The 23,074-nt window shown below is 40.6% G+C and overlaps 1 protein-coding gene across 3 annotated transcripts in view; it reads right to left on the bottom strand.

Annotated features, from left to right (window-relative positions):
* The window catches only part of LOC121950393 (neural-cadherin-like), a 95,314-nt gene that overhangs the window by 1,067 nt on the left and 71,173 nt on the right, over positions 1-23,074 (bottom strand). For all 3 annotated transcript variants that reach the window (XM_088080040.1, XM_088080039.1, XM_042496378.2), the window contains 12 exons: positions 22,823-23,052; positions 22,041-22,318; positions 19,847-20,061; positions 17,414-17,541; positions 17,145-17,272; positions 14,530-14,653; positions 12,389-12,572; positions 11,939-12,105; positions 9,288-9,552; positions 8,447-8,630; positions 5,961-6,208; positions 328-482 (listed from right to left, as the gene is read on the bottom strand). In XM_088080040.1, coding sequence (XP_087936166.1) covers positions 328-482; positions 5,961-6,208; positions 8,447-8,630; positions 9,288-9,552; positions 11,939-12,105; positions 12,389-12,572; positions 14,530-14,653; positions 17,145-17,272; positions 17,414-17,541; positions 19,847-20,061; positions 22,041-22,318; positions 22,823-23,052 — 2,306 coding nt within the window. The remainder of the gene's footprint in view (positions 1-327; positions 483-5,960; positions 6,209-8,446; positions 8,631-9,287; positions 9,553-11,938; positions 12,106-12,388; positions 12,573-14,529; positions 14,654-17,144; positions 17,273-17,413; positions 17,542-19,846; positions 20,062-22,040; positions 22,319-22,822; positions 23,053-23,074) is intronic.

Below are 23,074 nucleotides of genomic sequence, written 5' to 3'. Positions count from 1 at the left end.
AAAACCGAGGCAGTAACAGCTATTGGTGTCTACTTGCTTAATTTCAGCTAATTGACTCACATTCCCAGATCTCCAGGGAGCTGATATTTGGTTTTCATTTTAGGGCACCAACAAACACTGCTCTCTATTAAATGTCCCTGTTTGGTGGTTTAGCATCTGTCCTATCTTATTTGTATTCTTATATCCTTTTTAAAAGTCCTGAAATATAGTATGATGACATTTAAAACACATCAAAATGGAAATGAGAACCTCAAGCAGTGCACTGTGTGTGTTTAGTGCTGTTTACTCTCACTGCCTGTCTGGTAAATACCGTGTGTATGTGTTTACCTGGTCCTGCTCCCCTCCACCCTCCTCGTCGTAGTTGAGCACATTCTCTCGGATGTCCTCCCACTCGCCGTGGTGCGCCGACACATGGTACACACCTTCCTTCAGGCCCTTGTGTCTCCTCCAGCAGGAGTAAAGGAACAGGCCCAGCATCAACACTGAGGGGTGCCAGAGCGCAGGTTAACACAGCCAGAGAGCACTCGCATAATTAAAAGGAGATGCTGAGCAGAAAAACACATCTTTGGGTGTAAATGAAGTTGACAACGTGAGTGGAAAGTGATGATACAAATGCTGAAATACTTGGCACTGGCCTGATGTGAATATATTTCCATCATGTAAAATAAAATCCTTTAAAATAAATAGGTAATGCAGACTAAATGGATTTTCCATCACATTAATTTGCCCTGTATGACCTATTAGTTGCGCTGACTGTACGGTCAGGACATACTAATGGAACATACATGAAGCAGAGGCAGCACCTTTCCAGCCACTCCCCATTGATGTTGCATCTCTGTTTCCTGTCTTATCAAAGACTGCAGTTCCTCTGAAACCTATTAACTGACTTCGAACTCCTCCCAGCTTAAAACACAAAGCCTCGGTGGCTCTGCTGAACGTGGAGAGGAATGCTGCGGGAGCTGTGAAGAAAAGGTCCTAAAGCACGCACATCAATCACAGCTATTGTGTGCTGAATTATACAACATGCTGGACTGACCTTTAAAGTCCATTAATCTCAACCAATATTTTTCTCCCATCTGCCATCCCTTTTTCTCTTTCTCCCCTCCTCGCTATCTGTTTTTATACTAGTTCACACTCTTTCTTTTTTTATCTCTGATTCTTTTATTTGTCTCTCTGTATCAGAGCTTCCCTCTGTCTTTCCTCTTCCCCCCTCATTAAAGTCTCTCGTGGTTCCAGTTTTCCAGTCCCTCTCTGGCCTCCGTCTGGCCTCGGCTTTTATCTCTCACACTAGATGGGATCCATTTCAACTAGAATGGTTTATATGGTGCGTGCTAAGTATCAGTTTAATTGGAAATCTTCTGAGAAATGCAAGGTAATCACATTAGTCTGGATTTTTAAAGTAATTGCTGTGAAAGAGAAGAATGCACCAACGGCTCTTTGGGGTCACACTAACAGGCAGGTATTCATAAACAAAGACAGAAAAACAACTCCCCGGGAGCTAATCTCTGCTAAAAAATGTTATCTCAATTAAAAACCATCATCTCTATTTATTCACTGCCTGGAACATCTTTAACACATCAGCTGCTACACTCGTCTACGCTGCTCTCAGACGGAAAATTGTAAGCTTCCCCCCCTCCTCAGCTGGCTGTCCTCAGCATGGGGTGGAGGGTGAGCTATATTGATCAGCTGACCCGGCTCCCTCACTGCTGCGTTGGAGCGCCCTCGCAGAAAACACCAGAATCTCGATGAGGCCCGGCGCCAACCAGATGCCGACCCTCCTTCTCAGCCCCAGAATTACCTGCTCCGAGGTGCTGCCTGCAGACCTGCGCTCACCTCAACCCTAAACACCACCTGAGCTGATATTCTGCACCTTTCTATAGGGAGGGAGTTCAATACACACCACAGAGGGGCGCGCACACACACACACACACACAGACAGACACACACACAATTAGGCACAGGTAAACACACACTCGAACACGGGCGCACACTAGTTGCCTGCTGAAAAACTTCGCCCCTACGCCTGCAGCCACTACTGCCCGCAGTTGTGTGTGTGCGTGCAGCTACATTCCAGTGAGATCAATATCACTCAGGGTGGAGAACAAACATCACAGTCATTCATCAATCCATAATGCTGCTGCCTCGCTGCCCTCTAACCGTAACTATGAGCAGAGTATTATGATGTTAGCCTGGACTGGACCGTGCATTATGAATGGATGTCGAGTAAACAACTACAACAGAGCTTGATCAAAACACTTAACCCTTTCAATGTAGCTCCAGTCTGAGTTAACGAGGGAAAAAATTAGCTGTGAGGCAGACGAAACATCAATGGGAAGGGGGGAAACGAAAACTGACGAAGGAGCAGAAGGAAATGAGACAGATGAGAGATGAGAAAATAATTTATTTATAAATCTTTCAGGGAATGAGAAGTACAGGCACTTTACATGATCGCTTGGCATCCGGAGCGCATATGGGCAGCTAATTTCCCCCATTCTTCAAACACCAGAAAGTCAGATTTGATGCTGGACTATTGAGGCTTGGTCAGACATCAGCTCATCTAGCTCTGTCGATAGCACGCGCTCAACTCACACTCGGGTCGGTCTGTGATGGCTTATGTAAAACTTAATAATGGATGATCATTTTAACTTTTAATGCACGCCGAGGCAGAGTAGGAGTCCCCTTTTAATTTAGCACCCAGCTAGCAGTCTCGCTTAGTGCAGCCAGTGAGCAGAGTGTGAGTGTGTATTTATGGTAGTGGTTCCTGTGGTGATGAGGGTCATTATTAGAAAAGTACACATTGTATAACCAGCTGTTCATTAAACCACTGCATTAGTCTTATTTCCACATTCACAGTTAATCGGGAGGTGAAACTGTTTGGTTGCTTTTAGGTTGAGAGAAAGAATTGTTTAGATTACTTTATTCACCTTTTCCAATAGTAATATAATAGAATGTAAATGCCTCACTGATGTCAGTGGGCAAGCCGCTTCAAAATGACTGCACCTTTCTTTAGTTAGCATGCAAGCAACACATGAATTTTCATGAACGATGCCAAGGCCATACTTCATCATCTTTGAATTCATTATCAAATATTGAAGACCGCTTTATGTGTTTCACTCTCAAGTGTCAGAATAACTGATGTACCAATACTAGCCACATGCCCTGGAGGGAACGTTGAGTCAGTTATAGAGGCAGGGACAGTGTATTGAATCGCCCAAGCGTTTTATAAGCCTGTCTCTGACAGAAAGACTCATAAACAGCAATGTGGCCCTACAGAGGGTGGTGAGAGCAACAACATACGAGCCACTCGCACACGTGAACACACGTTTGTCCTCCTATCTTTGTGAGGACCAGAAAAATCACATTTCCTTTGATATAATGCCTTAAATTAACCCAATTAGCTCATCTCTGTCCCCAGCCTTAACAATAAATTAAAGGGACAGTTCATCTTTTCTGCAGAGATATCAATGCATATACATTTAAAAAGGCCCTGCAGATGTGGGTAGATATTGAATCTTGATCCTATTAGATCTCACCACAGCTTATGACACCGTCAAGCGTGCAATTTTATGAAACTGTTTACACAAGTGGGCCAGTGGTAGCACTTAACTGGTTAGACTCTATAGCTGAGGCATTAGGTGATTAATCAATTAGTCAGTCAACTGAAAGCTTAGCAGCAACTATTCTGACAACAGATTAATCATTTCAGTCATTTAACAAGCAATCGCTGAAATCACAGGTTCATTTCAGCTTTTCAACATTTAAGTTGGATTTGGATCTTTGGGTTTCGGACTATTGATCTTAAAAGCAAAGATGAAACAAAACAAAACAGAAAAAATGTTTTGAATATGTAACCTAAGTTTTGAAACCTTTTGATGGGCATTTTAAAATCTGATTAACTGAGAAAATAAATAGAAGATTTATCATTAATGAAAATCGCTAGTTGCACCCTAATTAAGGTCTTACCCTTGATTTTCGGTTGAAATTGTCAATTCTATTGCTTAACCTGGGTAAGCAGCATTTTTCTACTTATTAGATACCTGACTTGAACTCCATTTTGATGCAGAGAAAATAAAGTGGGTTAGACATGCTTTCTTTAACTAAGAATATATCCAAAATTATTTTTTCTTCTACACACCTGGAAGAGGTCATCCATGTATTCATACCTTCTTGCTTAAAAAAACATGTACTCAGGCATCAGTCATAAAACTCAAAATTTCATAATTCAGCAGCTATGCTCCCAACTGGCACTTCTCTGAGACCACGTAACCCTCAGCTTATACTTATTGATTTTAAGATTCGACTCCTCACCTCTAAAGCATTCAGTGGTTGGGCTCTGGCATACATTTCTGAACTTTTGACCCTTCATATGTTAAAAATCAGCCTTAGATCATCCAGTAAGTCAAAGCCTTCAAAGGGAGGCTTTTTCAGTCAAGGCCTTTAAATTCCCTCTCCCAAAGCTTGCCAATTCAGTTTTTACTTTGACACATTTCATAAAAACTTCCTTTTTTAACATGCTCCCACTTTGTTCTTTTCTACACAGTCGTGACATTTTGAGAGCTGAACCTTATATTCATATTGCTGCATTAATTTTGTGCTTTTGTGATGTTTTGTCAATCAAAAGTCACATTTACAACCCTTTCATTTGACTGAGTATTCTGTGCAATGGTGTGGTACTATGGCTGGGAGTATGCTGTGGTTAGTTTTACATTAAATCACAAGCCATGTCATGAATAACTTTTTTTTTTTTTTTGGAAATACCTCAATAAATACTAAACGTCTGACCAGAGTACAAAACCACATTACCACATACTTAATTCTGAAGACATACTCCTCTGTGGGCAGTGGTGGGTATTTTTTAATCACAGGATGTAAATAGCAAGTTGGTGCATTTTCCTCCAGCTAGGCTGCATTTTAAAATACACAATGATGAAAATAGCTTCTTCAAATTGAAAGTTTTGAGAGGAGACAAAACGATGTTGTTTGCTGTCATGAATGTGAATGTTTTTGTATTTTGGCACAAAAGGTTTCTGTAGATTACCCTGTTTGCTATTCTTTTTTTTTCATGTCGCTCAGTGCCAGCTCTCTGAGAACAGAAATCTTACCCTATGTTTGTTCATGTAATGTTGTCGATAGACCTTAACCTATATCTACGCCTTAGCCTCCAGTTACCCTAGAATGAACTCTATTAAAGTAAGAGACAATAAAAATATGCCCTTACTTTGGCAGTTTTTCTTGACGGTCATGAGCCCTGATTACAGCTCCTTACAGTATACATAGCACTAAAGTACACAATATGGACATATTTAGGATGACTTGGGAAAACAGAAATGTACACAGAAATGTGGAAGAAAAGGCAAGAAAAAAGACATCAAGGGAGTAAAATGAGTGGATGGTGGGATATAAAATAAGTTGGACAGATAAAAAGTAAGGCTGAGAGGGAAATTGACTTCTGAAGTCAGAGCGTAACATTGGAAGAGACAGGGGACACAGAAGTGATGAGAAATATAGAAAAACACATAAAGAAACTCGCCTGATTCTCCAGGGACTTTTACAGCTTCCCCGTGAATCATAAATTAAGACATACAATGTTTCCCTCCCTGCTTCTCTTCCAGTTTTGTTTCATGTTTTCACCAACCTCCCATAGAGAAATGACATTCTGGTACAACTCAAGAGATCAATACGGCTACGAGATATGTGTATGTAGATTTCACAGAAACAAACAGGGGTGGAGAGAAAATAAAACAACTGATGTTACAGATAAAATCCAGACATAATGCAAGAATTATACCATGAAGATGAGAACAAACAAAAATACAAGATGGAAATCAGTGTATCGAAGATGAAAAAGAAAGAAAATGGCAGACATAAAGATACAGAACACATGAAAAAAACATGAGAGGAGATGATGACATGAGCGTCGGGTTACCACAGGTAGAAGAGGACATAGTCGACATAGCTACCTAGAAAGGCCAAGACACAGATGCTGATGGCAAACATGGAGCTCAGGCTGAGGCTGTTGCTGTCCTCGTGGAACATGGCAAGTGTCACCTCGCAGTGGCGTCCCCGGTAGCCCTCGCTGCAGCGGCATGAGTAGCGGGATGGGGAGTGAGCTACACAGGTGCCGTGGCGGCACGGCCGGCTGGCACACAGCGTGTAGACACACACTTTGCCCAGGGAGCTCTCTTTGGTCATGTGGCCAGGAGGACACCTGTGCAAAGATGAGACAGTAGTGTAAAGCAAAATACATGAGACACTTGAGAGGCTGTCAGATAAAAGGAGCTCCAATTTCTACAGAGCTATGACACCTAAGCTGACAGTGTAAAAATAAATCCCTCAGGAGTTACACCTCTTATATCAGATTCAAAGATATGCTCTTTGAAGGTTACAGAGTGCCGACTGTACCGTAGAAAACCAAAAGAGAAAAGAAACTGAGAAGCTAAGATTGGCTTTGCAGTAGTAGTCCCACGGTATATTTGTACAAAACATCCCCTGAATATCATTCACCCCTGCCCCCTGCCTCTCGCAGTGCTTTGTAACCGGAGGCTGTGCTGCAATCACAGAATATGGATATCCAACCGCAGTGAAAAGTCTCACACTGTTTCAGAGACTTGAAATCACAGTCAGGAGACTCAGTGGTCCTGCAGAGTTTAAAGGGGCAGCCGAGACTGTGACAGCCGCTGCTGTTATACACTACTTTCTAAACTCGACACACTATTAGACACACTGTTTAACAGGGCTGAACTCAGCCAAGCTGCCATCTGGTGGGCACTTTGATTTCATGTGTGTCACAGGAAACTCTGATCAGACCATTATACAAAGAAGCACAAGCAGTATGTGTTGTGTGAGTACCACATGATCTGTATAGAGTCCATATTGTATTACTGTATGTCTGATTTTTGTCTTTATGTGCATGTAATGATCATAAAAAAATCATTAAAAAATCATAAATAATGATACTATTATTACTAATAATTGGTTTACTAGTGTTTTTTAGATCATTTGCATGATTTGCATTAGATCATTACAGAGAATAACTTTATTGTTGCAAGTTATACATTCTGGTAAATGATCAATAAATACTCATTGGTGTCTAACAAGCCATAAGCAAAATTTAGTTAGTCATATGCCATCATACATTACATTAATACATGGATAATCCATAAAGTATCCAATTGTAAATTTTAATAAACACTTGAAAATGGATTTAAGTCTGGGAAACCTACAAAAGTCATGATGGAGGAAGATCAAGTAACAGCCCAAAGGATTTTTCACAACCTGGCAACCCAAAACTTGTTCCTTTAAGTGTCTTTTAAGTGAACTAAAAAGTAGAGCATTAGTAGATGATTTATTAAACATCAAGTAAGTCATTAGAAACGGCTTATAAAGCCTTTACAAAGGTTGTCCTATTAGATAGTTTCACATAACTTAATTTGAAAACAACAAGTTGCAGTTAAAGTTTATATCCATGACTGTGAAAACATTAAGGTTTCACACACATCATTAACCCGGCAGCTCTCAAGATCTATACATTCAGCACAGCCGAGATTAGTGTCACCAATTCAGTATCTGACCACATTTCTCCACTTCTGTTGCTGAGTTCTGATGTTAAGCAATAGCCAGAAAAATGTTTTTGCATAATATCATAATGTCACAGTGAAGTTGACCTTTGACCTTCCGGATATAAAATGTCAACATTTCATCATTTTATTCTATTAGACATTTGCGTCAAATTCTGTCAAAATTAGCATATGAATTCTTGAGTTATGGCCAAAAACATGTTTCAAGAGGTTATAGTGACTTTGACCACCAAAATTTAATTAGTTTATTGTTAAGTCCAAGTGAACATTTCTGCCAAAGTCAAAGAAAGTCCCTCAAGGCATTCTTGAGATACCACGTTAGTGAGAATGGGACGGACAAATGATTGGACAACCTTTGTTGTCTGTCTTTGGAAAGCATCTAATGTCATGGTTTTACAGTTCTTACCTATGACATATTGTCTTTTTGGACCAGTGCACCTGCAAACTGTTCACAGATTATACATGTACATTTTTGGCCATATGTTGCTATAACAACTCATACATATACAGTAAACAATAAATGGTGATTCCCAGACCTTGTTTACACCTTCCAAGCATTCAGCCTCATGTGACAAGTTGTTAATACTGTGAATAAGTTTCGGAGCATCACAAGTTCCTTCCTTAAAGGTAATATAATTCTATCTACCTGCTGTTGGAAATCCATACTGTGCAAGTGTGTGGGTCTTGATGTTGTTTCTTTATACAATTTTCAGGTTGAGTGCTGGCGTTACTAATTTTATTATAAGCACAACTGTGGTATGCAGTCCTTGTCTCTGGATGTATGCGAGCAAATGTGTACAGAACGTGCCTGAATACTGTAGGGCCTCATTTACACACTGGCTTATTTAGTCTTTATTTATTTACAACACCTGCACTCGTGGTGTCTCCAGAGGTCCACACAGACCAAGGGAGGGGAGCAGTGATGTTTCCTGCAGGCGTCTGAAGAGCAACCGACTGAGACGCCCTGTGAAGTGACCACCTGAAGCCCCTCTGAGGGCTGCTCCCGACCGAGAGGGATGGACCGCCCGTTAAACCTCACATCTCGCAAACAGCCTGATGAAGGGAGAAAAAAAGAGGAGTAAAAAAAAAAAAAGAGTTTAGAATGCAAAAAGACGCAGAGTCCTCGGGCAAAATCTTTTATGGACACGCATTTACACCACGGCAGGGGTGTAAGCTCAAACACAGAGACACACTCACGTTGACACACATAAACAGACTTGCTGACACACCTGCAGACCAACGCACGCGCACTCTCACGCATGGAAACACACAAACAGCCCGAGGCTAAGCTGTCAGCATGGACTTCTTTTTTTTTGCAGGATATTTTCTCTGCTGGTTAGTTTGCTCACTCTGTGGGAAGTATGAGGTCTAACACATCATTTAAATACAGATCAGTCCAACTGACTCACTTTTGCTCATCTGCTTGAAACTAAAGGATCAAACACCTTTTGGCCAGGTTGTGAAATGTAGAGGCACCAGTGAGTGGTAAAAAATAAACACTGAATTATTCATCTGTTTAATTTGAACAGGTAAAGAAGTTAACTGTGAAGTCCACTCCGTTGAGTATGTGTTTGGCAATTTATCTATATATCTACAAATTAACCCTGTTGATTCATTGGTCTCATTCATAGATTTTTCCACTCAATAATAATTAAATCATTCACTTATTTATCTTTGATATACACTCATCAAACAAAAACAGCCATCTACCGAGGAAGCTTCGGTTGTGTCCCGAGGGAAAAGAGTTTCCGAGCATCACTGTAGAGGGGTCAATAATGATCTCCTGACTCCTTCCGGGTGAAGCCGTAACCTCTCGTTGTCCTCCTCCTCCGTCCAGGCGCAGGGTGAATTCTCTGCCATAGCGATCCAGCTCCACCTCATGCCAATCTCCGTCACTGAGGTGATGGTAGGGCAGTGTCAGATTGTAGTCTCCATCTCCGAGGTTGTAGAAAACAGCCAGTAGACCCTGAATAACCTGAGACACACAGTGGGGCTTTGCTGATTTGAAATGCAGGCAGTGAAACAGACAAAAAAAAACCCTGAGAAACAAGAAATAATAAAGTTGTTTTTATGTGTTATGGATGGGCTCCAGATTTGAAGCGTCAAAACTCCTGGATATGGAAGACTTTTGCAAAGCAAGTTAGTCTGTTTGTCATCAATCCTCACAAACACTATTTGTGTTAGTGAGGAATTCCAAGGCTGGAATGGCTGCGTGAATAAAAATGTAAAATGGGTGACACAAATTCTAAACCGACAGACCTGGACTCCTGCCATATTGTGCTGTGTTGATGGGTAAAAACAGATCTTGAGCATAACAACATCATAAGAAGTAGGCCAGCTCCCGTGGTGAAAGAAAAGGCAGCAAAGGTTGGGCCAGACAAGAATTGTGATATTAAACTACTGAAAACAGACTCTATGTGGCAAAACCTGCCAGAAAAAAATGGCATGAAATTTTCAGTGGTAAGGATTTATTCAGCAATTTTGCAGCCATGATGCTTTGCAGAGCTGCCGTACACATCGCTGCATGGCAGAAGCCGGAGTGATCCCGAAGGGAAGGTATACAAGAAACAACAATTATCTTCAGCAGTTAAGGATGAGCGAACACAATGGACCCAACCAATGAGGGGCTCCCATAACTGCAGCTTGTACATGTCCAAAGCTTAATTGGAAACAGTGGGGCAAGATAATTCACATTCAGCCTGGCCTGCATTAACTATTGCTCCCTCAGCATGGGCAACTCAAATGCGTCTCCCCCACTGGACACACACACTCACGGTAAAAGCTGACTATGCTCTCCCCACTGCCTCTTCCTGCCCTCAAGTCCACAACAAAAATGAGCAAAGGACAAAGGACTCAATCAATACTCAGGAAAAAATCTGATTATATAAACTTTCTGCAGGGCCCCCAGAGATCTACACAATCACCATTAAGCACAAAACGTTTAAATGTGTTTCTCAAGTCTGAATAGAACGTTTCAAACTCAAATCACATTTTGCAAAAACAGAAAAGTGAAAAGCTATGATTTTAGAGTTTTACTGTCCTTAAGGGTCACTGGTCTTTGAGAAAGCAGTGCATGCCAGTTGCTCCCAAAAAACTCCTCCACACACTGCATTAGATAAATGTTTTCTTTACAGAGACACCATACTCCTTGGAGAGCTGCATGTTGTTTATACCCGGCTAGCCCTCGGTAACCTTTGTGTGAAAGTGTAGTTATTTATTCAGTGTGCACTCTATCCCATATCTACCCTTAAGAAAAAAGGGGAGAGAGACAGCCCTTTAAATTAGGGCTTGTTGTCTGCAAACATACCAGGCTCAAGTGTTTCTAAGAGCTTTGAGACAACCAGGCTGAAAATGTTTCAGCGTGCTGCCGAAGTCAGACATCAGATGTTTTATACAGCTCACCAATTCAGCTCCAGAGAGGGCTTCATAGAGAAGGCTTCACAGCCGGCATACAGTAAAGGCTACAGCCTTTTCCTCTTCCTGTCACTGTGGGACTGCAGCGAGGGAAGAGGACAACATTGTTTTTCCTCATGAAGTGTAAAGACCCAAAGAGGAACAAGAGATGAGGTCGATGCTTTAAACAACGCTGTCTAACAAGTAACAAGCACAAAGACAAGATGTTTTCAAAGACAGACCAGTGGTGTGGAATATACCATAGCGGAGACAGGTTCACTGCAAACAGCTGACCTGTGACTTAGCCGAAAGTGACAGTCCTAACAGAGCCGTTTACTTCCACGTGCTGTTTACACTCGGCCTGCCAGTCAATGAGACTGAAAGGCCTTGACAGAACGCTGGCTTCATATCCACTCAGGAATGTGTCAGGCAGGAGAGGCATGCTGTTATGGAGGTTCGGTAAAGTGAGGGAGACTTGTCTCCTGCAGAAAACACTCTGTGTGAGCATCACTCCACCACCAATGGCAAAGTATGCGTGCAGACCTGACTTAGAGCTCGCCACTCAACAAAAAGCTGTGTCAAAACCCTCAGGTTTAAAGCAGAGGGTCTGACCTTCAATTGAGAACCCTCTGCCCTTGAATTACAGTGCACACAGTTTTTCTAGCCACTGAATTGTGTTTGAAATCACAGAAATAACCTAGAATAAAAGGAGGCCTAATTTCAGAAATAGCAGTCTCTCAATAGCAGAATTCTTCAGACTTACTGAAAGACCTTGTCAAGAACATACATATGTCAATCACCCAGCCCCCTCAGTATCCACCCATATGTCTCCAACCCTGATATTACTCATTCTTAGCCTGACAAGTATTTGCAGCAATCATTGTCCGGGCTTTAATTATCATCTTAAGGCACACAGACGAAACAATCAGAGCTGTCAAGGTGGAGGGGAGAGACCAGCTGTGACTCACCTCTAAACGCAGGTATTCATTCTGCTCTTCGGAAAGCAGGCTGAGGATGACGCCAGAGGCAGAACGTGTCCGAACTCCAACCTGGACCTTCGTCTGTCGCGCAGGCAACGACCACAAGAGCTGGAACTGCACGTGGCTCCGACTGTCGAAGGAGAACTCTGGAGCCACTTGTCAATCAAAAACACACAAGGCTTGTTCAATTAATTCAGCTGTCGTGGGAAATGTGCAAGGATATAACAGTGAGGGCATGCTGTTCTGCAAAAGCACTTTATGTAAGGCGAGGTTATCATCCCACTGCAGCAAAGTGACGTTTTGGAACACAGAATTTCCCACATGTCCCCGTTTGAATTGTACACTTTGTGAGGCTTAAAATCCCCAACTCCTCTGAGATCTCACTGTTCTCTTCCTGAAAACCTTACGGTCGATTAAAAAGCAAATTTATGTGCTTACCTTGATCACACTGTGGGCCTGTAAAACCAGGTTCACACAGGCAGCTGAAGGAGCCCCCCTCGCTGTGACAGCGACCCCTCTTGCCGCAGGAGGACAGTTGCTCCAAGTTGGTGCAGTGGTCATCAATAAGAGAGCAGCCTGGCACGGTGTTGGCGGATTCAGCTGGGGAACCAAGGTCATATAGCTGAAGAAGAACGCAGGAAAAATGCAAATCAGAGAAAAAGTCAATGACGTGAGAAAAAAATGAAAGAGTGAATGTCTCTCTTCAGAATGAAAAAATATATCTTTTAATTACATGTGAGATCCTATAAACTGATATCTGATTGGAAATCATCGTGATTTATCTAACTGATCACACAGGGAAATTTCAGCATTAAAGCAGGAGAAAGATGCACAAAACTACTAGAACACTATGCACATTAAGAAAACCTACTATACACTGTATGAACATGGAACAACAAAAAAAAAGAAAAAGAAGCTGTAATATAGACCATTCGTTGATAGTATGGCAGTGTATTACAAACACAAAGAATCAAAATAATGCCACAAACTACTTTAGTTGTAATCGATACAAAACTGCACTTCAGAAAAGGAATCGGTTGGTTGGTAAGGTGTCTTGTGTCTGCAGACAGCAGTGTTTGTAGCAGCATGACAATGAGGTTACTGCACTTGAAGCAGCAAAGCAGAAGTGTCTTTCAGTGTGAAAATAATAGTGCAGAACGATGCAACCATTGAGAAGTGGTCATTGACTTATAACAGAATTTGCTTGTTGTATAGATATTATATTGAGAATTTTTTTTCTTTTTAGCCCACTTACAACACATATCAACAGCTATAGTTAGCGCTTGATTTGTGAATTAAGATTTTATATTTAAAACAAGGATCATCATATAAAGGATGTATTGTTATGGATTAAACTATCAATTTGCATTCTTGTCTGAGTATTTCACATTGAAATTCCCACTCAGCTGTCACAAAGCGGTGACATATGTTAGAGCAGCGAGTGCTGATAACAAATAAATAATAACAACTGAAGGGGTTAGTTCTCATTTTCTTGAAGTGGGATTGCATGAGGTCCTTATTTATAATCTATCAAATGTTTTCATCGCTTTACCTTGCTGTCAGACAGCCCTTTCTAATGGGGAACTGCAGCTGTTATTTTGATCTCTCCAAAGCTGCCAGACCACTTTGGCAAAAACAATAATTTTACTTTACAGAAATGGGGAAGTTGATGGTCTTTTGCTACCTTGAAAGGGTTTGTTTGTGTTAGTGTGTGATTTTGGTGAATCTGAACTAACGTGGCCTCCACAGCAGTGTATGGCTTAGCTTTTGTGTTGGTTTTAAAATACAGCAAATTTGTAAGATCGATAACACACAGTTCTCAAAGAACCTCACAAAGAGGTACATTAGGCAGGCTAGAGGGTTTATAGCATGTAGCAATATCATCATGCAGAAACCTTTGTCAGGTAATGTGGGAAAATAGTTTGAGAGGGGCTTTGGATGATAGCATTTTGACACTTAAACATATGTACTTCAACCAAAACTCAGATGTTTGGATTTGACTTAGTATATAGATTAAGGAACACTACTGGGAAACTACACAAGAACATACAAATCTCAATAAACAAACAAATTGCCAGTTTAAAAGCATGTAGTTGGTAAGCAGCCCCTCCCCTAAATGCCAAACCGCATCAGAGATTCACTGATTTGTAACATAGAACTGCTTTATTCTGTGTTTATAGCTGTTTTAATTGCCGGCTTTGTTTGTTTTGGAGAATTAGAGACCTCTGTGGCTAATTCGGCTCCCGATGAATTAAGTAATTCTCATCGGGAGAAGTTTTAGCTGGTAACAATCTACAATTCACTGCCAGATGCTTCCAAATCCACCTACATTTTACACACTTTATCTTCTTCCACCACTGTCTTTTAAAACATGTTTTTTATTATTGTGCTGAAGTATAAACTGCATATCTGCTATAAAAGTTAAAAACAACATGAGACCTTCAGTGCCTAAATGCTCTGCCATCCAAACAGGTATGGAATAATTACATTAACACAAAACAGCAAACTATTAATCTACAACTGGCTTCATAAACAGGCCACAAGGCAATATATTTGAATTTGAATGCTCCACACAGTACCTTGCTGTCCACCAGCAGGTTCCTTATACATCCAGTGTAGTGTTTGTACTGCAGCTGGGGGTATTCATAGGAAATGTTCTTGCTGACCCCTCCAAGCTGCAATACATGACTTCCATTCAGGAACCTGGGAAAGAAAAGCAACTCTCAATAAAGAAGCAAACAGAGAAAAGGAAAAATGAAACAGCTCCATGCAAGCTCTCAAGGTTAAAATTCAGAACACAACTCTCAATATAAAGGAACAAGAATGCAGACAGAAGAGAAGAAACACACACCATATGAGCTGTCAAGGTTAAAATTCATGGTTTCATTCTTTTCCTGCTGAGGCTGTCATCACTGTTACTGCTTTCTGACAAGAAATTTGACATCTTATTCTTGTTTTTTCCCCCTTATAGTGAAAATAAATGCATGACGGGTGAATTACATTTGCCTGAAACGGTCAAAACACAAACTGATTCAGCACAGCAGCACTTGGTATTTTCAAAAGTGGCTGCACAAATGAGTTAAAACAGAATGTTTTTAGTGCTAATTTTATCTTGTTAACAAGCACATTCCCTGTTTAACATATTTTGTTTAACGTTTGACATTACCACTTGCATTACTAATAAGATGAAACACACTTTATAAAAAAAAGGAAGTTATTAAAATGAATAGCAGTGCTACATTGTAGAATTTCATAAACTCATTGCTTAATTACACGACAAAACATTGAGCACAGTGCCAGGCCGAGCCCACGATGGGGGAAAACAAACTCAGCTGTGACTATGTACAGAAGCATAATCAGAAAGATTAATTTGTATTTTAAGAATTATATCGGAGGATTTCATCAACAGTTTCTTTCCTCCATAGAGGACAGAATTTGAACACAGGGAGCTTAAAAAGAGTGCGTCTGTCTCTCTGACTTGGTATGAGGGAATAGAAGCTATTTTAAAGGATACTTTACCCACAAAATGACCATTCTTAAATCAATTAGTAATGCTGTGTTACTTTGAATGTGTAAGTAAACTCTCACACTACTCATGCAGCATACTCCATGTCTCATTTATCTGGTCATATACTCAGTACTTCCAGAAAACAAGCATTTTCATCAATACAACCTTACTCTTTAAAACTAAACTGAAGGTGAAACCTTTCTGTGCTCTCTTCAAAGCCTCCAATACTAAGGATTTTTAAATGCATGTGTTTAGTTTATCATTGGATAAATGAGACTTGGAGTTTAGTTTTTAGTACGTACTTGAGATCTGAAAAAACTAATCAGTTAATTAAAGTTGTTCAACTGAAAATTATTCTGCATGTATTTTGATAACCTTTAAATCATTTATTAAGAAAAAATGTCAAACATTCTCTGGCTCAAGCTCCTAATATTTGAGTTTTTTTTCTCTCTTTATATTAAAATGGATATATTTGAAGTTTGGATTGGTGGCCAGCCAGAGCAAGTCATCTAAAAAGTGCCACATTGGATATATGAGCTTTTGAAAGGCCACAATTTTATCAGTTTTTTTTTCACATACCTTGAACTGATCTATGTATCAGTTAATAGGGAAAAAAAGAACAACAATAATTGGTTTGCTAATATTGAAATTGAATATTAGGACTTAACTCAAATGTTATATAGTCAATTATATAGTCCAATCTGTTCTGTTTGATACTAATGCTGCTGTTACTGCTTTAACTAATCTTTTAGTCCCAAATAAAAAAATGTTTGGCTACAATTATATGGCTGATGTCACATACATTTTGTGTCATGTCATAAGTATGACAATTGATACCAAGTAAGTTCTGCGTACAGCACAAATTGAACAGAATTAAATATCTTATTGTTAATATGAAGGATGCAAAATTTAATTGATTCAGCAATTAGCTGTCAACGAATACCCTACAAATTTGATAATCAATTAAATCACTTTGAGTAATTTCTTAAGAAAAGAGTCAAAGTTCTGATTCTAGCTTCTTATAAAAATATTTTCTGGTTTATTTTTACTCCTCTATCACAACTTTGAGCTGTGGACAAAACAAGATTTCTGAGGTTGCAGCCCTAATCATTAAAATGCTATAAGTCTACCAGGGTATAATGTACTTTTTTTTTTCATCCACTGAAGCCGAAATATGCTTTATATACAGTATATGCAGTACAGTTACCACATCCGTATGTAACATTTGACTTCATTCTTCATCGTTCCCTTTTACTATTTTGCAAACTGCTGCTTCTGTGACTGCTAATGCTACAATCTAAACAGGATTGTTTACCCCTGTGGGGACACAGGGCACTAAGACACTGTCCCTATGGGCCAAGCATCCTCTTAGATATAAAAACAGTGAAGAGAACAAAACCTTAGAAGATTAATAGTTTGCAACAACAGGAAAACCTCAGAAGAACCTCTAGACAATTTTTAAACCCTAATTGTTGGCTAGAACCATAAACACGGGGGTGTTTGAAAACAAACATGGAGCCACATTTATTTGTTTACCTCTATTTTCATGATTTCTTTATAAAAATATAATTAATACAGTGTATTATTTATCCCATGACCTTAGGACCTATGTTCTCTGTTTAGGAAGAAGAAGTGGTTGGGTTTAATACTGTGCAGTGTTGGTCAGAACTGTGTCATTGATCTTACTTGTCTCTGTTGGGTGTGACCCCCCGGATTTCACAGGAGGAGCGGTCCTCTGTCATTGCCCATGAGTCCACGCCTTCCGTTTCCATGATGATCGCACTGGAGCATCGATCGAGAGTAAAGCGCACTTCCTTTAAATTGGGGGAGAGCGGAGAGAGGTCATTGCTGCTGCATATGTGTGTGTGAGGATATCGTAACCAGGCACTCTTTACTTAACGCAGCATATATTTTAATTTGACACAGGGAAAAAGGGAAAACAATATGTCTCTTACTTTGCTATTGCTCCTCACATCAAGGCGATGCCAGCGTCTGTCAGTCACACCAACGTTATTTGTTAACTGGAGGACCAGGGTGCCAGAACCATGGTTAATTTTCAGACTGGGTGTCCCACCAATCAGCTCTGAGGAGAAGAAAGTTCAGAATTAACAGTAGCTCATTGTATGTAAATTGTTATTAGACCTTAGTGAAACATTTTTAACTCAAAAAGGCTGTCAGAGACTTGTAGCATAGAAAAAACAGCTTCACCTGCTTGCACTGACAAAATGTACAAGCAAGGTCAAGAAAACTGTGATGAAATGTATCTGAAACACAGAAAAAACAGGCAAGATGCAAATTACTAGTTCACAGAGGAAAAGAAAAAACCCCGGGGACATATAAAAACATCTCACCTCAGGAGAAGCACACAGTATGAACTTAAAAAGAGAAAATTATAGTATAACATAGATGGATTTTAGCTGTGACTCTGAAATCACATGCTAACCAGACAGACGGCGATAGAAAACAGCTAAACATGGTTGTGAAAACCTAATAAAAACAATCAAAAGGGCTGATTCACCCAAATTACTGTTCACAGGAAGCTCTGTGAATTATTCAGTGATAATGACACTGTTTCTGGAATTAGATTTTTTTTTTTTAAATTTCATTTTTAAAATGACTGGAGATCCACTAATGAAATTGAATTAACCTGCATTATATTGAATGGAGGCAGAAATATGAGAGACAGATATCCAATAATAAAACACAAAATTATCTGCATGACTGGACACCACATGTTGTAAATGAGAAAATATGTTTTCTGTTTGTAATTTAAGAGAACCAACTCATTAAGTTAGCCTCAGTGTGAGAATAATGAAATTATGGAGAAAGAAAATGGTCATTGGAGACTGTGTATATATATATATTTATCTTTGTGTATGTGTGTGTGTGTGTGTGTGCGTGTGTGTGTGTGTGCAAAATATGCTGAGAATTTAACCCCCTTGACAGCTGCCTACAGTAAAGCATAAAATACACGATTTAGAGTGGTTGTTATCATAATTCATAATCATTCATAATCTCCCCAATACGTTCAGGTACTGTTTCGTCCTATTCCTCTCACACCTTATTTGAAGAATATCAGCTTTTGCCATCATACAGAAGATTTAGAGTCCCACAGGCTCGATTAAACAGACTCCTGCTCTGTCTACCTATTAAATCAGTATGACTTCTCAGTAGCCTCAATGTACCAAATACTGAACACTGAATGTAACAGGAATTAATAATGTGTTGTACTGCATCCACTTTTCATTATGTTTTAATGCTTTTTGTAGTATGGTTTTGTTGTATTTTTGTAAAACAGTATATATCTTGGGATGCGCGACACATTTTAGAATTTCTCTCACAATAAAGTAAAATCAAATCAAACACATAGTAATATTTCCTAAACATTACTTTAAAACTTTTCTTTATTGTTAAAATCTTTGTTGTCAAAATCATCATCACTATCCTGTGTCACTAACTTCAACAACAAACAGCAGTGTTTTAATGCACTTTGTACAATGCATTAACTGTATGAGTTTGGCTGTTGACAGTTTTTTTATAGTTAAAAGTGGCAATATTTGGATGATAGGGTGTGTAGCTGTGAAGGAGTGAGCGTTACTTTGGACCTTGGTAAAATGTGAACAGCTGAGTTATAAAAAAATCGCCTCCCTGCACAGTTTTTATACCAGGCTGTAAACATGTTTATTTCTGCTGTGAGTTAAGTATTTTAACCTGAGGATCTTTAGGGATTTACTCTGTTTTGGAGCCAGCCTAAAGTGGTCATTCGATGAACTGCAGCTTTTGTCACCACCGGCTTCATTTTCAGCCTCGGAGGGTGCCACTTGTGTATTATTTTTACTATTTAGTTTATTCAAAAAGACGCAATTACTCATAGCACCAATAAAATAAATAATTACAGAAATGCATGTTGGGCTGCAATGAAATAATAGTGTTACACAACTTCAGTTTGATAAAATGTCTTCTACTGCCCTTCACCTGGTGGATTCAGGTTTGAGTCTTTGCGTCAGCAAATATAAGCCCTACTGATGTGTCTGATGTGAATGAGACACTACATGCCCAGAGTCTGTGCAGCTGTAGCCCTGCTGTGACACTGAAGTACGGGGTAAGCAAAAACACAATTCCTCGTGGTGCATGACAAAGTGTTACATCCACATTAAACAGTAAAAGTGGGCTGCCTGTGTAACAGCACATTAAGTACTTACTGTAGAACTCAGTGAAGTGAGTGTTCATATCCCTCAGCAGTACACTAACGAACAAAATTTGCCTCATATATCTGATTAGCCACCACCCAGTAATTAAACACACAAAATTAAGTTCAAGTTTCAGTGCAATAATGGCCCACAGATCCCTTGGCAGCATGCATCTAATTATTGAAACTCATTCTTTACCTATGGCCATGTAGTCCTCAGCATCCCCAGGCAGCAGAGTGGCCAACGGGCCGGCATACAGTAGTAGTCCATCGTCTTCCCCTGTCATGAACTCCAGTGAGAGATGGCTATCAAAGCACGGCCTTATGGGAGGAAACCAGGCATAGCCGTTGCCAAGGAAACTAATTCTCGTCTGCTGACAGTCTGGCCCTTCAAGTTGCGGGGGGCAGTGGCACCTGTAGCACAGAGAAGAAGAAAGAAACAATAAGTGTCATTCATGTCTTGTGCACTGAGAAATCTTAACCACGTCCAATCTCTGGATCTGAGCATGCTGTCCTTCCTCTGGTGGACGTGACAGTCTTGTTGATTCACCCGGGAGAGGACTTTGACTTTACTCCAGCGTGCTGGCAGCCCACAAGCAGCTGAGAAGACGATCCCATGAATCAATTGTTTGCATTAGCAACGAAGCCCTGAATATTCAATTGTACATTAAATCAATTAGCTATGAACACAACATTACTCCACTCTGTTCTTTATCTATCACAGCTGCCCGAGCTGAACCCTCTGGAGACTGTTCCTTCTCGGCACATCACATCTCCTTTGTTAGAAGATAATTAATTCTATTTCTCTCACTTTTCTATGCACCATACCACCACTGATTTCCTGGACTTTTTTCTCACTTATCCCCACTCGCCCCTTCTCATTCTTAAGGTATTACACGCTTTGCTTGATATCTGTGCAATTGCCTCTTCTTGTACTTATCTACTTTGATTAGAGCTTGAGTGTTAGGGATCACTGCTCCTGCAGAAACTGGAAATGAAATGTTTTCCACGCCTATCTTCACCGTGTTTGTGTATGAGACCATAATGGTAAATATTAATAATCGTACAAAAGGACAATAAAGGAAGAGATACATGCAGTGATGAAAAACAGCCCATTCCATCAGGGCTGATGGCGAGGATGGAAGGGACCAGTTGATCTCAGCCTATCCCCTCCACTGTAGGCATGTGAGACAAGCTGGCTTTGCTGATAATGTCAAAGCCATCTATTTTCATGCAGTGTCTGGAAGGCTGTGTGTACTGAGGCCGTTAGGGGCTGTTTCTCCCCATTGCTGTTTATTCTGCAGAGGGGTAACACATGTCAGGAATACTGATCCATACGCAGCGAAAGGGACGGCTTAGGCGGAGTGGAGCCTTATGCATACATATGCACACGCTGTGCGCAGCACCTCACTCTTTCACCGCTCTTTCATGTGACCCATGAGAGCAATGCCAATCCAAATCAAGAAGTGCAGGGCATGTTTTTCTCACTTTTGACTGACAATATCTGATCGGCTGCCGCCTGAGGTTGCCTGTTAAGCCCCTTCGACAGTGGGTAGAACCTAAAAATTGGATTCTTTATGGTTGTACTGCATTCACAAGGGGGCACATATAGCACATATGGGGAGATAGTCCTCTTACAGAACAAGGGCTTCTCCCAGCAGTGTGCCGATCAACTGCAGCAGAGACTATTTAAAACATAAAAGAAGGAAAAGAGAGTTCTGTACACTCTTACATGAAGTAAATGGCATTAAATGAGATTTTGAGAAGTTGTGAGCATAGAGGGGGGCCAGAGTTGTACTAATCCCCTTGCCCTATATTTATTTAATCTGGGCATTAGTGTGTGCATGAAATGAACTGCGTGCTGTTTTTTATGCGATAGATTCCCACAGAGACCTAGACGCTTGATTTTGAAGGCCTTTATATTGACTGCAGATGATTATAAATATGTACGGTTAATATTAATACAAAAGCATTATTCATTATTAAGTTCTGCAAAACCCAGCACACCAGAATTTTAAAATTTCAAAAATAGGTTATATATCTAGAGACCTAATTTAATCATCTTGGCAAGATTCATTCAAGAGTCTAGTTTTCAAAATGATATGCACATACATGCACATTGCTTCCACTGCAAATAGCCCAAAGCCTTTTGAAAAATCCTGCTACTCTAAATTCAGCTGACAACACGGCAGAGCAGCTCAAGCAAGTTAGGTCAAGTTGCAGGTGAAGGAGATTTTTCTCACAAGGGGCACTTTTAATAATTCTGGGCTCAGTTTCCAAGATGTCACTTTCACAGTAACAGGACAGGGGAGAAGACTGCAGCACATATGGAAAAAACTCCTATACCTGTTTTCTTCTTCTTCCTCCTAAACAATTGCGGATATGCCTCTCACCTGTATCCACTCTGGGTGTCGATGCAGGTCCCTCCATTCAGACAGGGGTTACTGGTGTAGGAGGCGCAGGGCTGGTGGGTCATTTCCCTGGCAGCGCAGCCACACACAGCAGAGGACGTCACCTCCACTGACACCAGGGATAAAGCACCTGAGTCTACCAGGGTGGGCGAGTCACTGATGCTTAACTGTGTGGAGCAGCCGCCGGATGTCTTGCAGTCTGTGCGCACACACTCGTCTACCTGCACCTGGCTCACATTCACACGCAGCAGTGCCTGCAGCTGCGGAGAGTCGGAGAAGGGAAGAAGGGAGGAGATGCAGGAGACAGAAATGGGAATTACAATAATTGTCAGTGAAGATACAATGATTTTGTATCTCCAATGTGGGCGGTGCGGGGTACACATACATTTGGAGGGATGAAAGACTTGACAAGCGATGCAAAGAGGAAGGCAGGGCGTAATCTACATAAATTATTTTAATAATCAATAACTGGTTGTTTTAAAAGGAGCAAGACATATAGTTAGGAAAGACGGGGGAGTCGAAATGATGCACGATCAAAATATGAAAGAAAGAGAGCGATTAAAAAACAGAAAGGAGACATAGAGAAGAAATGAATGGGAGAGACAAAGAGACATGACAGGGCCAGGCAGTAAACAAACAGAAAGCTGGTGTGAAAATAAAAGGGCAGATAAAAAGCCCCGTTATCTCTTCCCCTCCGGCTCCCGCGTGTATCACTTGATATATGAGCATTGATCTCTATCTATCAGACACAATGGTATATATACCTTCTTTTTATGTGCGCTGAGGACGGAGTGCAGTTTCTCTGGGCGCAGGTAGCCATTATCAGTTAGGACATAGAAATGGATGTCCACCGTTTTCTCCTCCCTGTCTGCTATGCTGAAAATGTTGATGCTCCCCGGTCTGACAGACAGGGTTTCAGACAGGAAGTCCCAGAACATCTCCAGCCGACTCTTCCCCTCGATGTGAGAGTCGATAAAATCTCTCGCTGTTATGCCTTCAGGAGACAAAGAGAGGAC

Source organism: Plectropomus leopardus, chromosome 7, assembly GCF_026936395.1.
Source record: "Plectropomus leopardus strain MGB_pleo_1.0 chromosome 7, ASM2693639v1, whole genome shotgun sequence".
NCBI classification, from domain to species: Eukaryota; Metazoa; Chordata; class Actinopteri; order Perciformes; family Serranidae; genus Plectropomus; species Plectropomus leopardus.
This window is presented reverse-complemented; position numbering and strand designations above follow the sequence as displayed.